General features: G+C 46.4%; 2 protein-coding genes across 2 annotated transcripts in view; one reads left to right on the top strand and one right to left on the bottom strand.

Moving 5' to 3' along the window:
• The window catches only part of C8B (complement C8 beta chain), a 57,527-nt gene extending 55,267 nt beyond the window's left edge, over positions 1 to 2,260 (top strand). Inside the window, exon 12 of the mRNA XM_082264805.1 lies at positions 1,989 to 2,260. Within this exon, the coding sequence (XP_082120931.1) occupies positions 1,989 to 2,140 (152 nt within the window). The 3' untranslated portion in view covers positions 2,141 to 2,260. The remainder of the gene's footprint in view (positions 1 to 1,988) is intronic.
• A 6,818-nt stretch (positions 2,261 to 9,078) lies between these two features.
• C8A (complement C8 alpha chain) overlaps positions 9,079 to 23,935 on the bottom strand; it is a 71,419-nt gene continuing 56,562 nt past the window's right edge. The window contains exons 8-11 of the mRNA XM_082264804.1: positions 23,665 to 23,799; positions 16,145 to 16,302; positions 12,365 to 12,587; positions 9,079 to 9,297 (exon numbers count right to left, since the gene is read on the bottom strand). Coding sequence (XP_082120930.1) covers positions 9,146 to 9,297; positions 12,365 to 12,587; positions 16,145 to 16,302; positions 23,665 to 23,799 — 668 coding nt within the window. The 3' untranslated portion in view covers positions 9,079 to 9,145. The remainder of the gene's footprint in view (positions 9,298 to 12,364; positions 12,588 to 16,144; positions 16,303 to 23,664; positions 23,800 to 23,935) is intronic.

The following is a 23,935-nucleotide window of genomic DNA, read 5'->3' on the forward strand; positions in this document are numbered from 1 at the left end:
TCCTTCCAAAATTGAAGGACTACAAGTCCCAGGATGAACCCCTGAGATCTCACGAGAGAGGCGGTGGGTCAGGGAGAGAGAGAGGGGGGTGGGTCAGGGGGATTAGAGAGAGAGGGGGTTTGAGAGAGAGAGGGGGGGATGAGAGAGCGAGAAAGGGGGTGAGAGAGAGAGACAGAGAGAGAGGGGGATGAGAGAGAGAGGAGAGGTAAGAGAGAGAGGGGGGTGAGAGAGAGAGAGAGAGAAGAGGGGTGAGAGAGAGAGGAGGGTGAGAGAGAGGTGGGGTGAAAGAGAGAGAGGGGCTGTGACGAGACCCTTGCTCGCTCTGTCCGCTCTCCCAACACTCCTCTGTTTCTAGTCAGTCAGCTTGCAGATCGCAACGTCTGATGGTTCGGTCAACCAAGGATCCGGGATCCGAACTACAGCTATGTGCTGTCCGGAATCCCTTAGAACACACACCAGGCAGGCTGTATGTAAGTTCAAAAAGGAAGACAATTTATTGGAAGAACACAGCACACTTTATACAGAAAGTGGAATATCCATGCAAATGAGGGCTTGAAATGAGTCAACAGGGATTGGTCAGATAGCTTTGACCAATGCAAATGAGGGCTTGAAAATGAGTCAGTAGTGATTGGTCAGATAACTTTGACCAATGCAAGGAGACAGAAGCCCCAGGAGGCAGTCAATGTCCATAATAGTCAGACACAGAACAATGGTTCCCTAACGAGCCCTCAATACACATTACTCTGTGTCAATACCTCCCTTAGCAGACAACAGGTGCAGTCATTAGCATTAGCCCACCTGACAATAGTTGAATGGGGAGCCACCCCAGACAGTCCGGCTCCTCAGAACTTCCTGGGATGACCATATTAGGAGTGAGCTTCCTGCTCAGAAACCTCATGGCAAAGGGAACAATTGACCTTGCTGACAAAAATGAAGCAATTCAACCCCTCACCCATCTGTCCTTAAATTCCATTGATGGTGAAGGCCATCACAGGGGCGATGAGAGAGAGGGGGGGTGGAGAGAGAGAGGTGGGGTGAGAGAGAGGGCGGTGAGAGAGAGGGGGGAATAAGAGTGAGAGAGAGGGGGGAATGAGAGAGGCGGCTCTAGCAACCAGTGGCCAATAGAGTCTCGGGTGGAGGGGGGGTGGCTTCTTTGCTGCCCCCCTGCAAAGTGCCGCCCTAGGCCTGGGCCTTGTTGGCCTAGGCCAAAATACAGCACTGGGTGCCAGGCATGGGTGACAGGTCCTTTGGTAGCGAGGGTGTCAGTTCCCTGGCTCCCTCCCTAGCAGTCAGTTCCCCAAAAGCAACCGGGACTCAGCCGTGGTACAGAGACCCCAAGAACCTAGCTTCATGGTACGGGAGAGCTAAAGCAGGTAATTAACCACTTGCCGACCGCCCGCCACATTTATACTGCGGCAGGATGGCACGGCTGCGCGAATCGGCTATTGCACAAAATGACGTAGAGGTACGTAATTTTGCGCAATAGAGTCGACCTGCCACAGTAAATGTACAGCAGGCGGTCGGCAAGTGGTTAAAAGAGCATTTGATGGTTCAGGTACTGGTGTTGGATGAGAAGTTCTGGCTCAAAATTGGCATTCCAATTTATCCCAAAGGTGTTCAGTGAGGTTGATTTTAGGGCTCTGTGAAGGACACTTCAATGGAACCACCTGAATAATAATTTGGAGGAGTGCATACGTAAGTTGGCCATATGGTATCTTTATGCTAGCAATGGCGTGTTTTTGCTTGATGTCCACCAGAAAAGTGACCTGGTGCCCTGTGCACAAGCATCTACCTCTAGGAGTTCAGACTGGGATCCGGCACATATTCCCTAAAACGGTGGAGGCAAAATAAATGGATATTTTGAGGTTTAGAAGGCCTTAAGCTAAACTTCCCACAGCAGGAACCCAACCAGTTGTATGTGCTGAGAAACCTTGCTGTTGATCAATGGAAAGCCATGGAAGACTTAAGTACTGCTATTTCTTTTTCAGCTCCCCCCATTGATGGAAGTTGGGGTTGTTGGTCCAGTTGGACATCATGTTCAGGAAGAACCCAAACCAGACAACGACTGTGCAATAACCCTTCACCGAGGAATGGAGGTCAGCCTTGTCCAGGAGCATCCTCAGACAGCAGAAGCTGTTAGCTGCCTCCTACTGGCCAAGTAAGATATATGGAGACTGGAGGTCTGCCGCTCTGGAGGTGATGGATGTCCTTTTGTGAAAATTGTGTCTGAAATAACCTAATAAAATTTCCCAGTTATCTACTTGGTGACTTTATTCATTTCAACCTGGGTAAGCTAGAGATGATAGGTTTGTTTATTTATTTATTTATTTTTTCCTTATCCTGGTAATCACAACATCAGTGGCTCAATCCTAAACATGTTCATGTAATTACAAAAGTTGTTTTAAATCTCCTTAAATGTGTAGCTTTCATTAAGAATTCCAGGTGATCCTGCCAAGAAGGTCCTCGTTTAGGTACTTCCTCTCCAAACATTCTAAGCAAATGTTCAGTTTACTGTCCTTCAGGCTTTAGGGGGGCCAGGCTATAGCCAGTGGGAGTAAACCATGCCTCATCATCAATTTTAATAATAAATTGTTTCCTATTGTTATAGTGCCCCATCATTGGTGTTAGTGGGAGGAATAGTGCCCCATCACTGGTGTCAGTGGGAGGAATAGTGCCCCATCATTGGTGTTAGTGGGAGGAATAGTGCCCCATCATTGGTATCAGTGGGAGGAATAGTGCCCCATCATTGGTGTCAGTGTGAGGAATAGTGCCCCATCATTGGTGTCAGTGGGAGGAATAATACCCCCATTGATGGTGTCAGTGGGAGGAATAGTGCCCCATCATTGATGTCAGTGGGAGGAATAATACCCCATTGATGGTGTCAGTTGGAAGAATAGTGCCCTATCATTGGTGTCCATTGGAGGAATAGTTCCCCATCATTGGTGTCAGTTGGAGGAATAGTTCCCCACTGTTGGTATCAGTGGTAAAAATAGTGCCTCATTTTTGGTATTGGTTGAAGGAGTTGTGCCTCATTGTTGGTATCGGTGGAAGGAATACTACCTCATTAGTGGGAGGAATGGTGGCCCATCATTGGCTGGTTTTGGAGGCATAGTGCCCCAAGGGACAGGCAAGCAAAGGGCCACATTTGGTCCATGGGTCACAGTTTGGAGATCGCTGTCTTATAGCGTGACAACTGTCTCCTCTTTGTGCCTCTGCATCCTAAAAACAGGATTTTCTGAAGAAAAATAAATTACGGAAATTTTTTTATGATTTGCAGTGCACAGAACAAACTCAATGCCTTCTAGGTAGGGTTTTTAAACTGGTCATAGAATTTGGCTAAATTACAGGTGCAATTAAGGGGAGTATACCATTTGAACAGTCTTTGTAGCTTCAGTTGGCTCTTTGGGACATAGGAGGCTCTGCCGCTGTCATGAAGACCTGGATACTGCTAACCTCTAGGTCAGGTGGGAAGCGCAACCTATTGTTCATGATAATAAACAGCTAAACGGCAGATGAGGTTCAATGTAGGCATAGGTGTGCACAGCCTATAGCATTAGGGTGTGCACCCCAAAGCTCAAACTGTGTTGTGTGTGTGCATGTGTATATATACTGACAGTGTTAGTCGGGCAGAGATTGGTGTCAGTAGGGCAGTGGATAGTGAGTATTTTTTTTCATTAATTTTTTTAAACTATTTTTTAGTTTTATTTATTTTTATTACTTTTTTACAATATTTTTAGGGTCTAAACAGGGGGAATCTGCGCCACATAGGATGATTAGGGTGTGCCCAGGCACACCTGGCACACCCTGTGCGCACGCCTATGAATGTAGGAAAATGTAAAGTTATGCACTTGGGAGCTAAAAATCTGCATGTAAGTTACACACTAAAGTACATGTGTAAAACATAAAGCCTGCAGGCCGAATTTCATGTTGCCCTCCCACCCAGGGGCAGGGGTGGAAATGAGATGTGAACAGCCTGTGAAAGAGAGCTGATTCCTGCACACTGTGCATAGCAAACCCCTAAACCCTGCACTCTGCATGTAGCGCACTCCTCAACACTGCACTCTACATATAGCCCACCCTATGAACACTGCACTCTGTATGTAGCGCATCCCTGAACTCCACACATAAGGCACTCTGGGTATTTGTTGCCTCCCACTGTTAGTGCAATTTGATCACACCCATCATTCCATGTGGTTCAGTGGGGGGCGTGGTTAAGTCCCTTCATAGTCTTACAGATACAACCGGCCCTTGAGGACAACCATAATGCTGATGCAGCTCACAATAAAATTGAGTTTTCACCTGTAAACACAAAAGCCTTCTCTATTTACAAGGACGGATCTCACAGATCTCTGCCAGCCTTGCTCTCAGCAGGATCAAGATGATGCGAGGTAGTGGTAGTGTGGGATGGGGCATCACATGGTAAGCTGCACTGTGATCTCCATCCATGCCCGGGTGCACTGATGCTGACCAATTATCTCCCTGCAAGTGAAAGAGAGGCGGAACTGCGTACAGTGCCGGGAGGTGCTAGAGCAAGGCCGGGTGGGTGAGATGCGAGGAGGCTTTTGGGGTACAGAGGGGAATGAGGGCTCTAAGGGGGGAGAGGTAGGGGATGAGGTAGAATACTGCAGAGGTCGGAGCCAAGGTGGGGTGGAAGTGAGATGTGGACAGTCTGTGAAAGATCCCTGCACACTGAATAGCACACCCTAAACCCTGCACTCTGTATATAGCGCACTCCACAACCTTGTACTCTGTACACAACACACATCTGAACTCTAGTCATAGGGCACCCCTGAAACTGCACTCTGTACATAGAGCACCCTGAACACTACACCACTGTATATAGCCCACCCCTGAAATCTACACTATGTATGTAGTACACACCTGAACTCTACACTCTGTGCTCAGGGAACCCCTGAACCCTGCACTCTGTACACAGCCCACATCTGAACTTTGAACTCTGTAGGTAGTGCTTCCCTGAACTTTGCACTCTGTGTGTAGTGCATCCCAGAACACTGCACATACCACAATCCTGGTATTTATTGCCCCTTTTAGATCCTCCCACTGTTCTGTGCGGTTCGGCAGGGGAGGACATGGTTGAGTTCCTGCACCTATTCTCTAAAAAAAACTAAAAAACGCCTGGATAAATTTAAATAGTTTTTTACAGATACAACCAGCCCTTTGAGGGCAAGCATAATGCTGATGTGGCCCTTGATTAAATTGAGTTAAACACCCCTGATCTAGGGGAATTGAAGATGGAAAAGGATCAGGGGGTCCTAGTAGATGACCGGCTCAACAACAGCATGCAATGCCAAGCGGCAGCAAGCAAGGCCAGCATACTACAAGCATGCATTAACCACTTGCCGACTGCCTAATGACGATTTACGTCGGCAGTCAGCCCCTCACAGGCAAAGTGACGTAGATCTACGTCGCTAGCCTGTGAGGGTCTAGGGAGCGAGCGCGCCTGCAGAGGGAGAAAGTCAGGCGGCTAGTGTAAACAAGCCGCCTGTTATTCTCCCCTGTGTAGAAACAATGATCACACGGTTCTACTATGTAGGACCGTTGATCATTGTTCCTACAGTCCAAGCCACAGCCAATCACAGTTAGAATCACGCCCCTAGGGACACACACAGCCCCTCCCTCTCAAAAAAAGTTAACCCCTTCACTGCCAGTGTAATTTTACAGTAACAGTGCATATTTATAGCACTGATTACTGTAGAAAAGTCACTGGTAACCCCAAAAGTGTCAAAAATGTCAGTCAAGGGTCCGATCTGTCCGCCCCAATGTCGCAGTCCCGCAAAAACAATCGCAGATCGCCGCCATTACACGTTAAAAAAAAAACAACAAAAATGACAAATCTTTCCCTTAGTTAGTAAACGCGATAACTTTTGCGCAAACCAATCAAAATACGCTTTTTGGGATTTTTTTTTTACTAAACATATGTAGCATAAAACAAATTGGCCGAAAATGTTAAAAATTTTTGATTTTTAAATATTTTTTTTGGGGAATTTCATATAAAAAATTTGAAAAATATTGCTATTTTTGCAAAATTGACGCTTTTTTTTTTTGTTTATAGCGCATGATCAAAAAATTGCACAGGTGATCAAATACCACCAAAAGAAAGCTCTGTTTGTGGGAAAAAAAGGACGTCAAATTCGTTTAGGTACAGCGTCGCACGACCGCGCAATTGTCCGTTAAAGTCACGCAGTGCCGAATCGCAAAATAGGCCCTGGTCAGGAAGGGGGTAAAATCTTCCGGGGCTTAAAGCGGAGTTCCAGCCATTTACTCACCTGTCCAACGGTCCAGCGATGCGGCCGCCGGAAGCCTCGATCCTCTCCCTCGGCGTCGGCATCACTGCTGTGGGCACCCGGCTGTTACAGTTTGCGGCTTCACAGCCGGGTACCCACTGCGCATGCGCGAGTCGCGCTGCGCGCCGTGATTGGCCGGCAATCTTCTGGGACCTCTGACGTGTCCCAGAAGATTGCAGGGAGGGAGGGGGAGAGGAGAACTTCCGCTCAGGGCGCCGCGGCGCTCCGAGCGGAAGTGGGAGCGGGTACCTGTCAAAACTAGGTACCCGCTCCCCCCCCCAAAAAATGACATGCCAAATGTGGCATGTCGGGGGGTCAGGACTCCCTAAAGCGGAAGTTCCACTTTTGGGTGGAACTCCGCTTTAAGTGGTTAAAAAGGGTATTTACTCAAGCGAAACTATAATTCTACCACTTTCCAAAACTCTGGTTCGGCCACATCTTGAGTATTTCATCCAGGCATGAACTGGAGGGAGTCCAGGGATGGGCAACAAAGCTAATAAGGGGACTGGAGGACCTCAGTTATGAGGAACAATTACAAACATTAGGTTTATTCCCCCTGGAGAAGAGACACCTAGTGGTATTAAACCCAAAAACATTTAGTATATTGCAGCTTATCAATTCTTAGATGTGGTGGATAAGGAAAATTATGCCCGAATTTCGATTCATAACGAAACCAATCACACATCTCTTACTATATCCAATCTGAAGAAAGTTCACAACACTGCATTATGCTCAATAAAATGGTTTTCTAAAGTTGGTTGATACACGTTTATGAAGGGATAGACTAAAGTGTGTGTAAACCATAACAATGAATTTCTCTTAGGCCTCATGCACACTGGACATTATAAAAATGCCAGTAGGGTTTTGGGGCATTTTTTAGCGTTTTTTTTAGCATTTTTAGCTAAAAATCACCTCTCTGCTATTTTAGTAACTCCGACTTTCCCACAATGCAATGTTTCCCAAAATTGCATGGCATCAGAGCTGTATAGTAACTAAGTAGAACTACTTCACTACTGTACTTAAGTACTGAAAGGCGGTATCTGTACTTTCCTAGAGTAGAATTTTTTTTCTCCTACTTCCACTTTTACTTCACTACATTTTTTCAAAGATTTCAATACTTCTACTCCGATATTTTTTTTTTTGTGCTGCATAGTTACTCGTTACAATTATAAAAATTACCACTGCCAGAACAGTAGATGGCAGGTTTCATGAAGCTCAAAACATGTGTATTATCAGCGCATACGAAAATAAATGCTACTCTATGTATAAATAAAAGCTGCATTTGAAATAATAAAAAACAATATGATGTTCAAACTTTTGACTTCTTTCTTTAAGGCCCCGTTCACACTGGGGCGACGCTACTTGCCGGGGCGACCTCACAGGTCGCGGCGCGCTGCTCGCACCGCGACCTCGGAGCGGCCGGCACGGACTTCATAACATTGAAGTCTATGCAGGTCGCTCCGGGTCGCCCCAAAGAAGCTCCGGACCCTTTTTCTAAGTCGGAGCGACTTGTGTCGCTCCTATTAGAACGGATCCATGGAAAGCGACCTACGGCGACCTGTCAGGTGACCAAGTCGCCTGACAGGTCGCCCCAGTGTGAACGGGGACTAATAACTACATAAAACAGTACTTGTACTTTTACGTTCAGTACTTGAGTAGCAAAATTAAAAAAAAAACTACTTGCAATACTTAAAGCGGAGTTCCACCCAAAAGTGGAACTTCCGCTTTAGGGAGTCCTGACCCCCCGACATGCCACATTTGGCATGTCATTTTTTGGGGGGGGGAGCGGGTACCTAGTTTTGACAGGTACCCGCTCCCACTTCCGCTCGGAGCGCCGCGGCGCCCTGAGCGGAAGTTCTCCTCTCCCCCTCCCTCCCTGCAATCTTCTTGGACACGTCAGAGGTCCCAGAAGATTGCCGGCCAATCACGGCGCGCAGCGCGACTCGCGCATGCGCAGTGGGTACCCGGCTGTGAAGCCGCAAACTGTAACAGCCGGGTGCCCACAGCAGTGATGCCGGCGCCGAGGGAGAGGATCGAGGCTTGGGGCGGCCGCATCGCTGGACCGTTGGACAGGTGAGTAAATGGCTGGAACTCCGCTTTAAGTACAAAAAATGTTGAATGCTTTAGTACTTCTACTCAAGTCATTTTTTGATCGAGCACTTGTACTTTTACTCAAGTATGGGTTTCGAGTACTTTATACAACTCTGCATGGCATGGGTGTTCACACCCATGCGATAAGATTTAGGCGCGGGGAAAAGAGGGTCCTACAACATTTTGGTGCAAATGTGGACCCTTTTTTCCCCGCATCAAAATCGCATTGCATGGGTGTGAACACCCATGCGATGTGATTCTGTCACGCTCACTGCATTTTGCAATCTGTTTTGGGGTGTCGTTCATGGAACATTAAACCCCCGTTCACATCGGGCAGATTTGACACGTCAAATCGCATGCCAAATCAGAGCCTTTTGCTGGCAACGTCACTGTCTGAATTGGTGTGCAGCACTGCCCCCTTAGAGAGCCGCTGGATATTTCACTTTAGGGATTCCCCTGGGTTACCCGTAGCAACTTGGCTCAGTCAAAGATCAGTCCAGGGGTTGTTGTTTTTGTGGTTTTATTTATATGTGACCTTTGACCTTGTTTCCTTTGTTTGGATATTCTGCAACCACTTATGAGTTATTTCACTTAGGTCTGGAATATTTGTTCTAGTGTCAGCTCTCCACCATAGTTGTATGTTAAAATTCAATAAAATGTTTTGAAAGAAAACAAAGCTCTCTCATATTTTCGTCTTTATTTATGACAGATTACTGCAGTGAAAGGTTAGATGTGCTAGAGAGATAAAATTAACAAGACTGGCTTTGGGCGCTCTTCCCGAGACATGCGGTGCCGCCATTTTTAGGTGGTGGATTATTGCACTGCCTCGTCCTCTGGCGATTTCCAGATTGGCAGCCGGACCAGGATGACCAGCACCCCCAGTTACCTTTGGCTTTGGTGCCTGTAACAAAAAAAAAAAAAACATGGAATTAAATACTTGTCCATCCTTCTGTTATCACTCTGAAGTTCTAAGCTGTAGGATGTTGTACTCCCGTAAACTTCACAAAAGGGACTACAGAAGCAAAAGATTGCCGGGAAGAAAAACAACAGCATTTTTCAGAAAGTCAGTGTTTTCATGGAATTATGGGGAGCTCCAGCAATGGGGAAGGGAAGTTATAAAGCACACAAAAAAGAGAAGGTGCTTGTAGTGCCATTAATTGTTGCCACCCTAAACATGCCAAGCAAGAAGCACATTTGTTCATGTACAAAAAATGCACATTTAAAAATATGTGCAAGCTTCTCCTCGCTCCCAGTACAGATCTCACCACAAATTAGCTTCCACCAATAGCAGTCCCCCCCCCCCTCCCAGTACAGATCTCTCCCCGGTATAGCTCCCCCAATTAGCATTCCCGCTTCTCAGTACAGATTTCTCCTCGGTAAAGCTCCCCCCATTAGCAGTATCCCCTCCCAGTACAAATCTCTCCCCCGTATAGCTCCCCCCCAATAGCAGCTCCCCTCCCAGTACAGATCTCTCCCTAGTATAGCTCCCTCTAATAGCAGTCACCCCTCCCAGTACAGATATCTCCCCAGTATAGCTCCACCCATTAGCAGCCCCCCTCCCAGTACAGATGTTTCTCCCCAGTATAGCTCCCTCTAATAGCAGTTACCCCTCCCAGTACAGATATATACCCAGTATAGCTCCACCCATTGGCAGCCCCCCTCCCAGTACAGATGTTTCTCCCATATAGCTCCCCCCAATAGCAGCTCCCCTCCCAGTACAGATCTCTCCCCAGTATAGCTCCCTCTAATAGCAGTTACCCCTCCCAGTACAGATCTCTCCCCGGTATAGCTCCCCCAATTAGCATTCCCACTTCTCCGTACAGATTTCTCCTTGGGAAAACTCCCCTCATTAGCAGTACCCCCTCCCAGTACAGATCTCTACCCAGTATAGCTCCCCCCATTAGCAGCCCCCCTTCCAGTAAAGATCTCTCCCCAGTATAGCCCCCATAGCAGTCCCCCCTCCCAGTAAAGATCTCTTCACAGTATAGCACCCCCCAATAGCAGCCCCCCCCCCCTCACAGTGCAGATCTCTCCCTGGTATAGCTCCCCCCATCAGCAGTCCTCTCTCCCAGTACAGATCTCTCCTTGGTTTATCTCCTCTCAACAGCAGTTACCCCCTCCCAATACACATCTCTCCCCCAATAGCAGTCCCCCCTCCCAGTACATATCTCTCCCTAGAAAAGATCCCCCCAATAGAAGTCCCCCCTCCCAGTACATATCTCTCCCTAGAAAAGCTCCCTCCAACAGAAGTCCCCCCCCCCTCCCAGTACATATCTTTCCCTGGTATAGCTCCACCCAATAGCAACCCCCCTCCCTGTACAGACCTCTCCCTGGTATAGCTCCCCTCTCCCAGTACATATCTCTCCCCATTATAGCTCCCCTTTGGGTCTGGTATGGATTTTAAGGGGAACCCCACGCCAAATTAAAAAAGAATACACCCCAGACCCTTACCTGAGCATGCAGCCTGGCAGGCCAGGAAAGGGGGGGGGGACAATCGAGCACCCCCTGAACCATACCAAGCCATATGCCCTCAACATTGGGTGGTGCATCCCAAAGCACCTTGTCCCCATGTTGATGGTGACAAGGGCCTCTTCCCCACAACCCTTGGGAGTGATCTGCAGGTAAGGGGCTTATCGGAATCTGGAAGCCCCCCTTTCACAAAGGGGCCCCCAGATCCTGTCCCCCCTCTATTTGAATGAGTATGGTGTACATTTGTGCCCCTACTTATTCACCTTCCTCTGCTTCTCCTGATGAAGCAGACTATTGGTCTAAGAAAAGCATAGAAGAGTATTCTCCAGTTGTGATTCTCAAATTGTTTGAAGACTAGAAGTGTATTTTAAGCCAGACAGTTATAAGAGCTGATGGGATTTGTGCATTATTATGTTACATACAAAACTATAGATGACAGTGAAAGTTGTGAGAGTTCCTTCCTTCCAGAAACTAGGGATAGACCGATATGTTTTTTTCAGGGCCGATACTGATACCGATATTTTGGTCACAACGTATCGGTATCGGCCGATATGGGCCGATATTTTGTACATTTACAGTTTTGAAAAATAAAGACAAATTTTGACAAAGTCTGGTACTGAGCATGTTAATTTTTGTTTAATGCTTAATGGCTTACTAGCACCCTGTGGTGCAAGGCTGGCTGGCTGGCACCATGTGGTGGGTGGGTGGCTGGCACCCTGTGGTGGGTGGGTGTCTGGCTGGCACCCAGTGGTGGGTGGGTGGGTGGCTGGCTGGCACCCTGTGGTTGGTGGCTTGTTGGCTGGCACCCTGTGGTAGGTGTCTGGCTGGCACAGGGCCTGTGGGCGGCTGGCTGGTACAGGGCCTGTGGGCGGCTGGCTGGTACAGTGCCTGTGGGCGGCTGGCTGGTACAGGGCCTGTGGGCGGCTGGCTGGTACAGTGCCTGTGGGCGGCTGGCTGGTACAGTGCCTGTGGGCGGCTGGCCGGTACAGGGCCTGTGGGTGGGTGGCTGGCTGTCTGGCACCCTGTCTGTTGGTGGCTGGCTGTCTAGCACCCTGTGGTGGGTGGCTGGCACCCTGTGGTGGGTAGGTAGCTGGCACAGGGGCTGTGGGTGGCTGGCTGGCTGGTACAGTGCCTGTGGCTGGCTGGTACAGAGCATGTGGGTGGCTGGCTGCCTGGTACAGGGCCTGTGGGTGGCTGGCTGGCTCGCTGGTACAGTGCCTGTGGCTGACTGGCTAATACAGGGCCTGTAGATGTGGGTGGCTGGCTGGCACCGGGCTGCTGTGGGTGGGTGTATGGCTGTGATACAGATGAGGCTGTCCATTGTGAGGGAGGTGGCCTAAGAAGGCAGAATGACGTCACAAAAATATTGGCAATTTCAGCCAGTACTGGGGCCGATACCGATAGATCGGGGAAAGTGCATATCAGCCCCCGATATATTGGCCTTGCCGATAATCGGTCTATCCCTACTAGAAAGTACTGAAGTTCCACAATGCACGTACCTGAACGCTGTGTGCGCTCACACGCTGGGCCATCGTATCCCGCAGGGCACTGACAGAAGCATTCATTGTTATTCAGAATGGGCTCCCCATTGTTCTCGCAAGGGCCACAGCGGCAGGAATTGAACTCGCCCAGGAACTCGTCGTAGGCCCTCTTCAGATTCTGTCTCTTAGTCTCAATGCCCGAAAGGTCTGTCAATTTCAGACCTTCATGTAAGGGCAGCAGCTGAAATGCATAACCAAGATTATTACAGCATCTGCCAAAGAGTGCACTACAGTGTGGAAGGCTTTAATTAAAAGATCAGTAAACCCAAAAGTAACACTTATAACTGAAGCTTGGCAGGTTGAGTCATCTGAGATACTCCAACAGCGAGAACCCCTTGTCACAAATTCTAATTCAGTTCCCGACTTCCAGGATTTTACCAGTTGAAGGCACCGAATGTGCTACACATGCCAAAAAAAAAATAAAATAAAAAATACACAGGGCATGTGTAGTACACCCCACTGCCACTCCACACACTTCCAACTGCCAGAAATTCCTGGCTGTGAGCTTGAAAGTGTAAAAACAGCTGTAATAGCTGCTGCTGTCAAAAAACATACTATCTGACACAGTGTTTATAAATGCTGTTTAGACAGGAGATAAAGGGATCCAAAGTAATATTCTTTATAAACATTGTTCAGATAGGTTGGTGTCAAACTGGCGTCCCTCCAGCTGTTGCAGAACTACAAGTCCCATGAGGCATTGCAAGGCTGATAGTTACAAGCATGACTGCCACAGGCAGAGGCATGATGGGACTTGTAGTTCTGCAACAGCTGGAGGGCCGCCAGTTTGACATTATTTTTCTGTCAATGTAACATTGTTTATAAACATTGATCAGACAGGAGATAGAGAGATACAAAGTAACATTGTTTATAAACATTGAAGAAACAGGAGCTAGAGAGATACAAAGTAACATTGTTTATAAATATTGATCAGACAGGAGATAGAAAGATACAAAGTAACATTAATTATAAACATTGATCAGACAGGAGATAGGGAGATACAAACTAACATTGTTTATAAACATTGTTTAGATGGGTGATAGAGAGACATAAATGACCTTATTTTTAAACATTGAAGAGACAGGAGCTAGAGAGATACAAAGTAACATTGTTTTTAAAACATTGATCAGAAAGGAGATAAAGAGATACAAAGTAACATTGTTTATAAACATTGTTCAGACAGGAGCCAGAGAGATACAAAGTAACATTGTTTATAAACATCGCTCAGACAGGAGATAGAGCGATACAAAGTAACATTGTTTATAAACATTGATCAGACAGGAGATAAAGAGATACAAAGTAACATTGTTTATAAACATTAAACAGACAGGAAATAAAGAGATACAAAGTAACATTGTTTATAAACATTGAACAGACAGGAAATAAAGAGATACAAAGTAACAATGTTTATAAACATTGCTCAGGCGGAAGATAGAGAGATACAAAGTAACATTGTTTATATACATTGTATAGATGGGAGATAGAGACACAAAGTGGCATTTTTATTTTTGTATCCACTCTGTTTCATTCATCTTTAACCCCCGTTCACACTGGGGCGAGCCGACTTTGCCGGGCGACCTGTGAAGTTGCGGTGCGCAGCTCGCACCGCGACCTTGGAGTGACCGGCATGGACTTCATATAATTGAAGTCAATGCAGGTCGCTCCGGGTCGCCCCAAAGAAGCTCCAGACCCTTTTTCTAAGTCGGAGCGACTTGTGTCGCTCCTATTAGAACGGGTCCACAGCTTCTCTATGGCAGGCGACCTGTCAGGCGACCAGGTCGCCTGACAGGTCGCCCCAGTGTGAACCGGCTCATTGATCAACGGGATGAGCTTCATATAATGTCAGTTAGAGCAACCTGACAAGTGAAAGAAAAGTCGTTTTTTTTTTTTTAAATAACATTTTTTTCTATTTATCCTCTTTATAACCCTATTGATAGAAAGTAACAAACATAAAAAATACTATTACCACAATCCATGCAACTTAAAGTGGATGTAAGCCCCAGAGGGAAATATGAACAAAGCATATCCCTCTATAGTGTGGACTTGTCTCAATCCAGAGCACTGAGTGTCATTTCTGTCTGCTGCCTCCTATCTCTGCTATCAGCATGAGTCACTTCTGACATGTTTTCCTGACATCTGATACATGGGGATACTTATCAATAACTAGTCACCAGTTAAACCAGTGCAGCGCTGTCTCCTACTAACTAAGAACAAAAGCCCGAAAAAGTGAAAACTCGTAATAACGAAAAAACAAAATTCCGAAAGAATGAAAATCAGAACGAAAACCTGAAAAAACGAAAATCCAAAAGAACGAAAATCCGGAGAAACCAAAATAAAAAAGATTGGAAAGAATGAAAATCTGAAAGAACGAAAATCCGAAAGAACGAAAATCCGAAAGAACGAAAATACAAAAATCCGAAATAATGAAAATCCGAAAATACAAAAATCCAAAAGAACGCAAAAAAAAATCCAAAATAATGAAAATCAGAAAATACAAAAATCCGAAAGAACGAAAATCCGAAAGAACGAAAATACAAAAATCCGAAATAACCAAAATCCGAAAATACAAAAATCTGAAAGAACGAAAATCCGAAAGAACGAAAATACAAAAACCCGAAAAAGCGAAAATACAAAAATCCGAAAGAACGAAAAACTATTCAACCTATGAGTTTAATGAATCGATTACATTTGGATAATTTCATTTTTGTATTTTCGTTCTTTCCGACTATTCGTTATCACTTAATATTAAGGAATAATTGATGAATGCATTTGAAAATCTGAAAGAACAAACATCCGAAAGAACGAAAATCCAAAAGAGCGAAAAACCCGAAAGAACGAAAATCCAAAAAACGAAAACCTGAAAGAGCGAAATCCCGAAAGAGCGAAAACCCAAAAGAACGAAAATCCAAAAAAAAATAATTGCGTTCTAAAAAAAGTCCCTGAACGCAACTGCCTGCAAATGACTGTAAACGACCTGGTGTCCATGGACAGATAAGATAAAATGTAGATGGGTTCAGGGGCTTCTGAAAAAAACGCCCAACTGCTCCTAAACGGCCATTTCCAGCGTCCCGTGTACATGGAGCCTTAGTGTGTTATTGGCCAATTGTCTGTTAAAATAACGCAGTGACGAGTCGCAAAAAATGGCCTGGTCATTTAGGGGGCAAAACCTTCCGGGGCTGAAGTGGTTAAAATGCAAATCAATTTATGACTTTTTTTAAATGGTTTTTTTTTTTTATATTTTTGTTGCTATTCTGTCACTGATAAAATAAACCGACCATTAAAATGATAGAATGATCATTTCTTTGTCAGTGGGCAAACATACAAAATCAGCAGGGGATCAAATACTTTTATCCCTCACTGTATATGCTAGTATTTGCCACCAGTGAAATGCGTCAGCTGCTTTTGCATTTTTATCATTATTGTAAGCGCGGGTCTATTGTATTTTGTTTGAAGTTAGAAGCTGATTGGTTACTAGGCAGAGCTGCACCAAATTCTGTGTGCTCACGTTTTAGTAAATGTCCCCCTATGTGTCTAAATATTAATATATATTAATGTAATAATAATAAAAAAAAAGGTTTTACACAATCTGATCCTATCTTATCAAGCTCATTAAACTAAAACTCACTGAGCCACACCCACTTTGTAGTCACACCCACTTATATATCTTTAAGGAATGGGAAGAATGGAGTTGGGTGTACATTTCTAAAAACTTTCAGGAATATTCAGCATTTCATAGGTCACCTCATATTCGATGACGGCCGGGTTGTATTTCAGGGAACGGCCCCAGAAACGATACGTGGTCCCATCGAAAATGTTTGATAATCCCCCAGCTGATCCCGTGTCCCCTCCTATTACCAGCGTAATGACATCTTTTATTGCACTTTCCGATCCGCCCTCTTCTGTTAATGGGGAAAACATGATGGTGTCAATTATTTCAGAAGGAGCAGAGTCCTCCAGCAGAGCAGAGTATTTCAGGAGAGGAGAGACAGTGGAAGGAGAAGAGTCCTCCAGCAGTGCAGAGCATTTTAGGAGAGGAGAATTAGATAGAGAAAGGAACAGAGTCCTCCAGCACAGCAGAGTATTTCAGGAAAGGAGAGTTGGATAGAGGAAGGAGCAGATTCCTCCAGCAGAGCAGAGTATTTCAGGAGAGGAGAGTTAGAGGGAGAGAAGAGTACTCCAGCAGTAAAACGTATTTCAGGAGAAGAGAGTTAGATAGAGAATGGAGCAGAGTCCTCCAGCAAAGCAGAGTATTTCAGGAGAGGAGAGTTATATAGAGGAAGGAGCAGATTCCTCCAGCAGAGCAGAGTATTTCAGGAGAGGAGAGTTAGAGGGAGAGAAGAGTACTCCAGCAGTACAAAGTCTTTCAGGAGAGGAGAGTTAGATAGAGGAAGGAGCAGAGTCATCCAGCAGAGCAGAGTATTTCAGGAGAGGAGAGTTATCTAGAGGAAGGAACAGAGTCCACCATCAAAGCAGAGTATTTCAGGAGAGGAGAATTATATAGAGGAAGTTGCAGAGTCATCTGGCAGAGCAAAGTATTTCAGGAAAGGAGAGTTGGATAGAGGAAGGAGCAGAGTCTTCCAGCAGAGCAGAGTATTTCAGGAGAGGAGAGTTAGAGGAAGGAGAAGAGTACTCCAGCAGTACAAAGTATTTCAGGAGAAGAGAGTTAGATAGAGGATGGAGCAGAGTCCTCCAGCAAAGCAGAGTATTTCAGGAGAGGAGAATTATATAGAGGAAGGAGCAGAGTCCTCCAGCAGTGCCGAGTATTTCAGGAGAGGAGAGTTAGAGGGAGAAGAACAGTCCTTCAGCAATGCAGAGTATTTTAGGAGAGGAGAGTTATATAGGAGGAAGGAGCAGAGTCCTCCAGCAGTGCAGAGTATTTCAGGAGAGGAGAGTTAGAGGGAGAAGAACAGTCCTCCAGCAATGCAGAGTATTTTAGGAGAGGAGCATTAGATAGAGGAAGGAGCAGAGTCCTCCAGCTGTGCAAAGTATTTCAGGTGAGGAGCGTTAGATAGAGGAAGGAGCAGAGTCCTCCAGCCCTCAGGTGTTTCAGGAGGGAGGAGTTGAAGCTGCTCCAGGTGATCTTTGTGAGAGGGGAGTGTGGTGAAATTTATCGCAGCCCTCCTGGCTCTTTCCTGGGGAAGCCATGGATGCCAGCAGGGCCTCTCCTGCTGGAAGCTCTCAGCCATCCCCTGGGCTGATGGATGGCATGCCTGCTCCTGTACAAGCCATGTTTGGTGATCTCTCTGCCCCTGGTGAGGATGAGGGTGCCGAGTCGATTCGGGAGCGAGTGGTGGCTGGGATTAAGGTCCTGAACAAGGAGAGAGACCAGCTCTACAAACTCAGAGCGGAGTTGAAATGTCTGCGAAAGCAGCGTGAGGGCTTGTATAGCCAGAACCGTGGATCTATGGGATTCGGAAATCCAATTGGCTAAAGTCCGGGTTGAACACCAGGAAACCATTGTGGCCATGATGGAAGGCAGAGAGGGGCCTTTCAAGGAGAAGTTTTGTAATAACCGGAGATTTACAAGGATGACAAAGATGGAGGTGGAGGAGAAGACCCCCAGGTTCTGATTCCCTGCCCCCTCAGGGTGAGGTAAGCAGCCCATTGCCTTCTCAGGGTTCAAGAGACATGCCGAGAGTGATCCAAGCAATGGAGTCTCAGCTGGTGTTTGATGGTGAGGAGAATTTACTTGATAATGTGCCTGATAAAATAAAGCCTATCAAGCCCCAAGTAATGGATAAATCTATTTTTGTGACATTTAGCACAGTGACTAATGCTGAGGGTTTTCCCAATGACACCCAAGCTGGTAACTCTATATCCAGCAATACTTTGCCTGCTGATGTTTCTTCTCATGAAAAACTGCATTAAAAAAATGACATTTCAGCTGAGAGAATACAAGTGCCAGCAGAACCCATTAACCCTCTTTTTGCTGAGTCCAAAGCTGTTTGTTTTACTCTTAGCTGCTGAGCAGGACTCTGCAGCACAGCATCAGGAGACATGTGGTACTGCAGCAGAAACTATGATTATACCTGATGTTTGTGTGTCTGATAGCATTTGTTCCAGTACAGGTGCGATGGACCACCAATATGTGTGTAATGGACAATCGTACCCATACAGGTGTAATGGCCAATCCTGCTGGCTCAGTCCAAAAAGTTAATATTAATAGTAATATACAGGCTAAAGTTACATCAGTGTGGGGCCTTTGCCCTGAAAAGCCTACATTTGCTCAGATGGTACGCTGTGCTCCTGGCAATATTATCAAGCCAGGGCTACAGCCAAAGAGGAGCTCCACTTCAAAGCAGGGTTTTCCACCACAAGCTGCCACTTTGAGCACCCCTGGTTCTGGTCTTGGGTCTCTGGCTTCTTCTGGGGGTCCAAGGCAGAACATAGTCATCCTTAAATGGGAAGGTGCTACAATCCCACCAGCACGCGTGTCATGGTAGATATGATTTTGGAGATGGGTTTTTGAGCAAAAGACCTCTATGCCCTAATATACGTAGCTGGGAGCCGGGAGTACACAATTAGCTTTACCAGGCCAGAGGGTCTTGACTTGTTCTGGGAATGATATGAGGCTCTGTGCAGGTAAAGAGCCACATGGGAAGGTCTGGCACCTGTTGCTGTTTCACAAAGGTCAACTGTAAAAAAGATAACTATCATCCTCACTAATGAGAGTGTTCCTGCTCAGGACTTAGAGGTCTGGTTAAAGAATTATGGTGAGGTTTTGACAAGATAAAATCCTCAATGAATGTGGCATCTGGACTGGGGGTTGGTCGGTAACGGTCAGGTTGACTAGGGATGGGAATGTTATCCATCACCTGCCCTCCTCGGCTTTCATAGGGAGGCAGAGGATGACTATTTTCTATCCTAGTCAGCCAAAGCTGTGTCACCACTGTGGATAAAAGGGGCACTTTAGCTCCTCCTGTTCAGCATTAATATGTTCAGTGTGTTGGGGACAGGGTCATGAGGCCAGGGACTGCACCCAGATGATAAGGTGCAACCTGTGCCTGCGCCTTGGCCACCCCTACAGCCGATGTCCTGAGGCCTGGCACAATATGGAGAAAGAGGTAATAGATGAACTGTTGAAGCTGGATAGGTTGGAGGATGAGGTCCCTGGTGTACCATCCTCCTCTGTGGTGACTGACTCCCCTGGTCCTGTTCAGGATCCCTTCCCAGTTTCTGTGGCTAACCCTCCTGTGTTTGTAAGTATTCCTTCTGTTGCTGTCTCTGTGTCCCCCAGCCTACTGTACCCCCTCCTCTTGTGTCAGAACATTCCGAGTCTGTGCCCCCGAGTCAGTTGTCCCCTATGAGTCTTCCCCTTCTAAGTCTGACTTAAAGGAAGCCCCCCCATCAGGAGTGGTAGAGGTTACCCAAAAGGTAAGGCTTCTTCTGTAAAGAGGTCTTCTGTAAAGACTTCAAAGAAAAAAGCAAGAGATGAAAACATCTCCGAGTCTGACCTGCAGTACCTGGAGGAGAGAAGGAAGGTTGTGAGGTGGAAAAGACAGGCGGTGCGGACGGTGCGGACAGAACAGGGACAGGAAGCCCTAGTGCCTGTCTCCAACCGTTATAGGGCTTCTACTTTGGATATTTCCTCATCTGGGGCTTTTTCAGAGCAAAGTTCAGATTCTGAAATGGTGTTGGAGAAGGCCTCAAGAAAGAGAGAGGCTTCTTCTGGTGATGAGCAGCAGAGGGGTGCCAAGAAGCAATCCACACAATAACCCAAATGGCGGTCCCCCCCCCCCCGTTAAAAGTGGGGACAATAAATGTCACCAGCATTAAATCAGTAAGTGATCATTCTATGGCCTTCTTTTTGTTCAACCAAATAGATGCTGAAATTTTATTATTGCAAGGGACTAGGCTTACCTCCTTGGCAGATATTCATATGGCCAAGAGAGAGTGGAGGCATGGCCCATCTTACTGGAGTCCCCAGCTCTATGTGTTTGCAATTGACCCCTTTATCAGGAGGCTCGGGAGCAGCATGCTGTGTGGCGTAGTAGTGGGAATCCCGGGTGAACCGCCTTTGAGGGTTGTTGCCTATGCGGATGATGTGTCAGTGATTATCACTGGGACAGATGAAGCGGAGGAGGTGGTCTCTCTGACATCACTGTATTCTCAAGCATCAGGCACCAAGATCAATAAGGAAAAGAGTGAAGATTTCTGGATGGGAAAGGAAGGTGACGGGTTTGATCTCCCAAACACCTTTACAGTGCCCCAGGAACAAAAAATTAAGATACTAGGCATTGAATTTGGACCCGGCAATTATGGCCTCAAAAACTGGGAAGTCAGGCTGGAAGTTGCCAATACTAAGGTGGTCAGCTGACAGAGATGAAAGTTATCTCCGAGGGAAAGGGTTGATCTGATTGAGACTTACCTGATACCGATCTTCTTGTATGTCAGCTTTGTCTGCATCTTGCCAGTGTCTCTCTTTGCTAGGATCTATAGTGTGTTCTTCCAGATGCTGTGGGGGAACAGACTGAACCTCATCAAGAGGAATGTCACCTATCTATCCAGGAGGGAGGGTGGCATTGGTATGGTCATACCTGTTCTTTTCTTTTCACTGTTATTTCTCAAGTTTAACATTGATAATACGCTTGCAGTGGAACCTCCTGGGTGGGCAGGCATGTTCAGATCTTGGTCTTAGGCCTTTTCTACGACTTTGAGAAGAAGGTGGCCAAGTGAAGAATCTCAGGGGTCATCATGGTCAGCTTCCAGCCTATGTTGCTCCGTGCCTTAAGTTGCTACGGCAGTGACGATTGTCAGCTGAAGATCTCAGATTAGCTTCGAGGGAAGTCCTTATGACCCGAGTCTTGAGCGAAGTCCTTCATGACCCACTGGCCTTAAGGTATTGCCCAGGCCCAATTTAGAGGGAAGGGTTAAGAATGATTATTTGGCTAGAGTCCCTCTTAAATTTAGGGATCTGGACTGGTTGTGCTTCCACGGGAGGCTCTATGTTCGGGGCTCTATGCAATTTGAAATGCAATTTTGAAATACTGCAGTGAGATGGATCGTGGTTGTCCTTGGGAGGAATGTACAGGTGAGGAGGAGACTATGGACCATTTTCTGCTTCGTTGCCCTTTTAACATAGAGGTATACAAACAGGTGGGTGTACAGAGCATTCAATACTGGTGGGGTCTTTTGTTTGGAAACACTTTTTTTAGTTAGCCTAGTAGTCCGTTATTTCACCTGGAATGCACGGTGTCAGGTCACCACTCGGCATATAATCCTTCCTTGAGAGAGACAAGTGGGGTCGGGGGGCTTGGTTGAAGGCGTGGAGGGGTTTCAAGCCTCTCTGACTGCCAGGAGTCTTTTTCCCAGGTGTGACTTTCTGTCTCTTATCACCCTAGATTTTTTTTCTTTATGCTTAATTTTTGATAAATGGCTGCGTACATAGGTGATGGGTTGTGCCTCTTAGGCCCTCTCTGCTGCTTTATGTAAATAGTTTTCTAAAAAAATTTGGCAGTGGACTATGTATATATTGTATATATTATGAACATGAATGTGTATTTCCTTATTTTCTGTTGAAGTAGTGTACTATGATTTTGTTGTTTACTTTTCTATAAAATGTGTTGCTTGATTCTTTTCAATAAAATATCAGCAGAGTCCTCCAGCAGAGCAGAGTATTTCAGGAGAGGAGAGTTATAGAGGAAGGAGCAGAGTTCTTCAGCAGTGCAGAGTATTTCAGGAGAGGAGAGATATAGAGGAAGGAGGAGAGTCCTCCAGCAGTGCAGAGTATTTCAGGAGAGGAGAGTTAGATAGAGGGAGGAGCAGAGTCCTCTAGCAGTGCAGAGTATTTCAGGAAATCAGAGTTAGAGGAAGAAGCAGACTCCTCCAGCAGTGCAGAGTATTTCAGGAGAGGAGAGTTATAGAGGAAGGAGCAGAGTCCTCCAGCAGTGCAGAGTATTTCAGGAGATGAGAGTTAGAGGAAGAAGCAGAGTCCTCCAGCAGTGCAGAGTATTTCAGGAGATGAGAGTTAGAGGAAGAAGCAGAGTCCTCCAGTAGTGCAAAGTATTTCAGGAGAGAAGAGTTATAGAGGAAGGAGCAGAGTCTTCCAGCAGTGCAGAGTATTTCAGGAGAGGAGAGTTATAGAGGAAGGAGCGGAGTCCTCCAGCAGTGCAGAGTATTTCAGGAGAGGAGAGTTATAGAGGAAGGAGCAGAGTCTTCCAGTAGTGCAGAGTATTTCAGGAGAGGAGAGTTATAGAGGAAGGAGCGGAGTCCTCCAGCAGTGCAGAGTATTTTAGGAGAAGAGAGTCAGAGGAAGGAGCAGAGTCCTCCAGCAGTGCAGAGTATTTCAGGAGAGGAGAGTTATAGAGGAAGGAGCGGAGTCCTCCAGCAGTGCAAAGTATTTTAGGAGAGGAGAGTCAGAGGAAGGAGCAGAGTCTTCCAGAAGTGCAGAGTATTTTAGGAGAGGAGAGTATGAGGAAGGAGCAGAGTCCTCCAGCAGTGCAGAGTATTTTAGGAGAGGAGAGTCAGAGGAAGGAGCAGAGTCCTCCAGCAGTGCAGAGTATTTTAGGAGAGAAGAGTTATAGAGGAAGGAGCAGAGTCTTCCAGCAGTGCAGAGTATTTCAGGAGAGGAGAGTTATAGAGGAAGGAGCGGAGTCCTCCAGCAGTGCAGAGTATTTCAGGAGAGGAGAGTTATAGAGGAAGGAGCAGAGTCTTCCAGTAGTGCAGAGTATTTCAGGAGAGTAGAGTTATAGAGGAAGGAGAGGAGTCCTCCAGCAGTGCAGAGTATTTTAGGAGAAGAGAGTCAGAGGAAGGAGCAGAGTCCTCCAGCAGTGCAGAGTATTTCAGGAGAGGAGAGTTATAGAGGAAGGAGCGGAGTCCTCCAGCAGTGCAAAGTATTTTAGGAAAGGAGAGTCAGAGGAAGGAGCAGAGTCTTCCAGAAGTGCAGAGTATTTTAGGAGAGGAGAGTATGAGGAAGGAGCAGAGTCCTCCAGCAGTGCAGAGTATTTTAGGAGAGGAGAGTCAGAGGAAGGAGCAGAGTCCTCCAGCAGTGCAGAGTATTTTAGGAGAGGAGAGGAGAGTCAGGAGCAGAGTCCTCCAGCAGTGCAGAGTACTTTAGGAGACTAGAGTCGGAGAGAGGAAGGAGCAGAGTCCTCTAGCAGTGCAGAGTATTTCAGGAGAGGAGAGTTATAGAGGAAGGAGCAGAGTCCTCCAGCAGTGCAGAGTACTTTAGGAGAGGAGAGTCAGAGGAAGGAACAGAGTCCTCCAGCAGAGCTTGTGTGACATGACTGCATTATGTTAACATTTTGCAACTAGAAACTTACTTCCGTCTGGCCTTTCAATTTTATCGCATTTGTTGCCCTTGAAAGCAGCAGATACGTCCAATCCTGAGTCAGGGATAGTCACAGTGACCCCCACATGGCCACCAAAACACTGCTCAACCATGCTGAAGGTTATTTCTGCAACAAAGTAAAGAGATATTACACTATCAACTGCCAAACTGCAGCAGCTGTAGGTCATGAAGCAACAAGGAATGTCAGCTCTTCAGGATTCTGTGGAGTGCAAGAGTGTTTTATCTTCACCGCCTCTATTGCT

The sequence above is a fragment of the Pelophylax lessonae genome (assembly GCF_965119305.1).
Source record: "Pelophylax lessonae genome assembly, chromosome: 8".
NCBI lineage: Eukaryota > Metazoa > Chordata > Amphibia > Anura > Ranidae > Pelophylax > Pelophylax lessonae.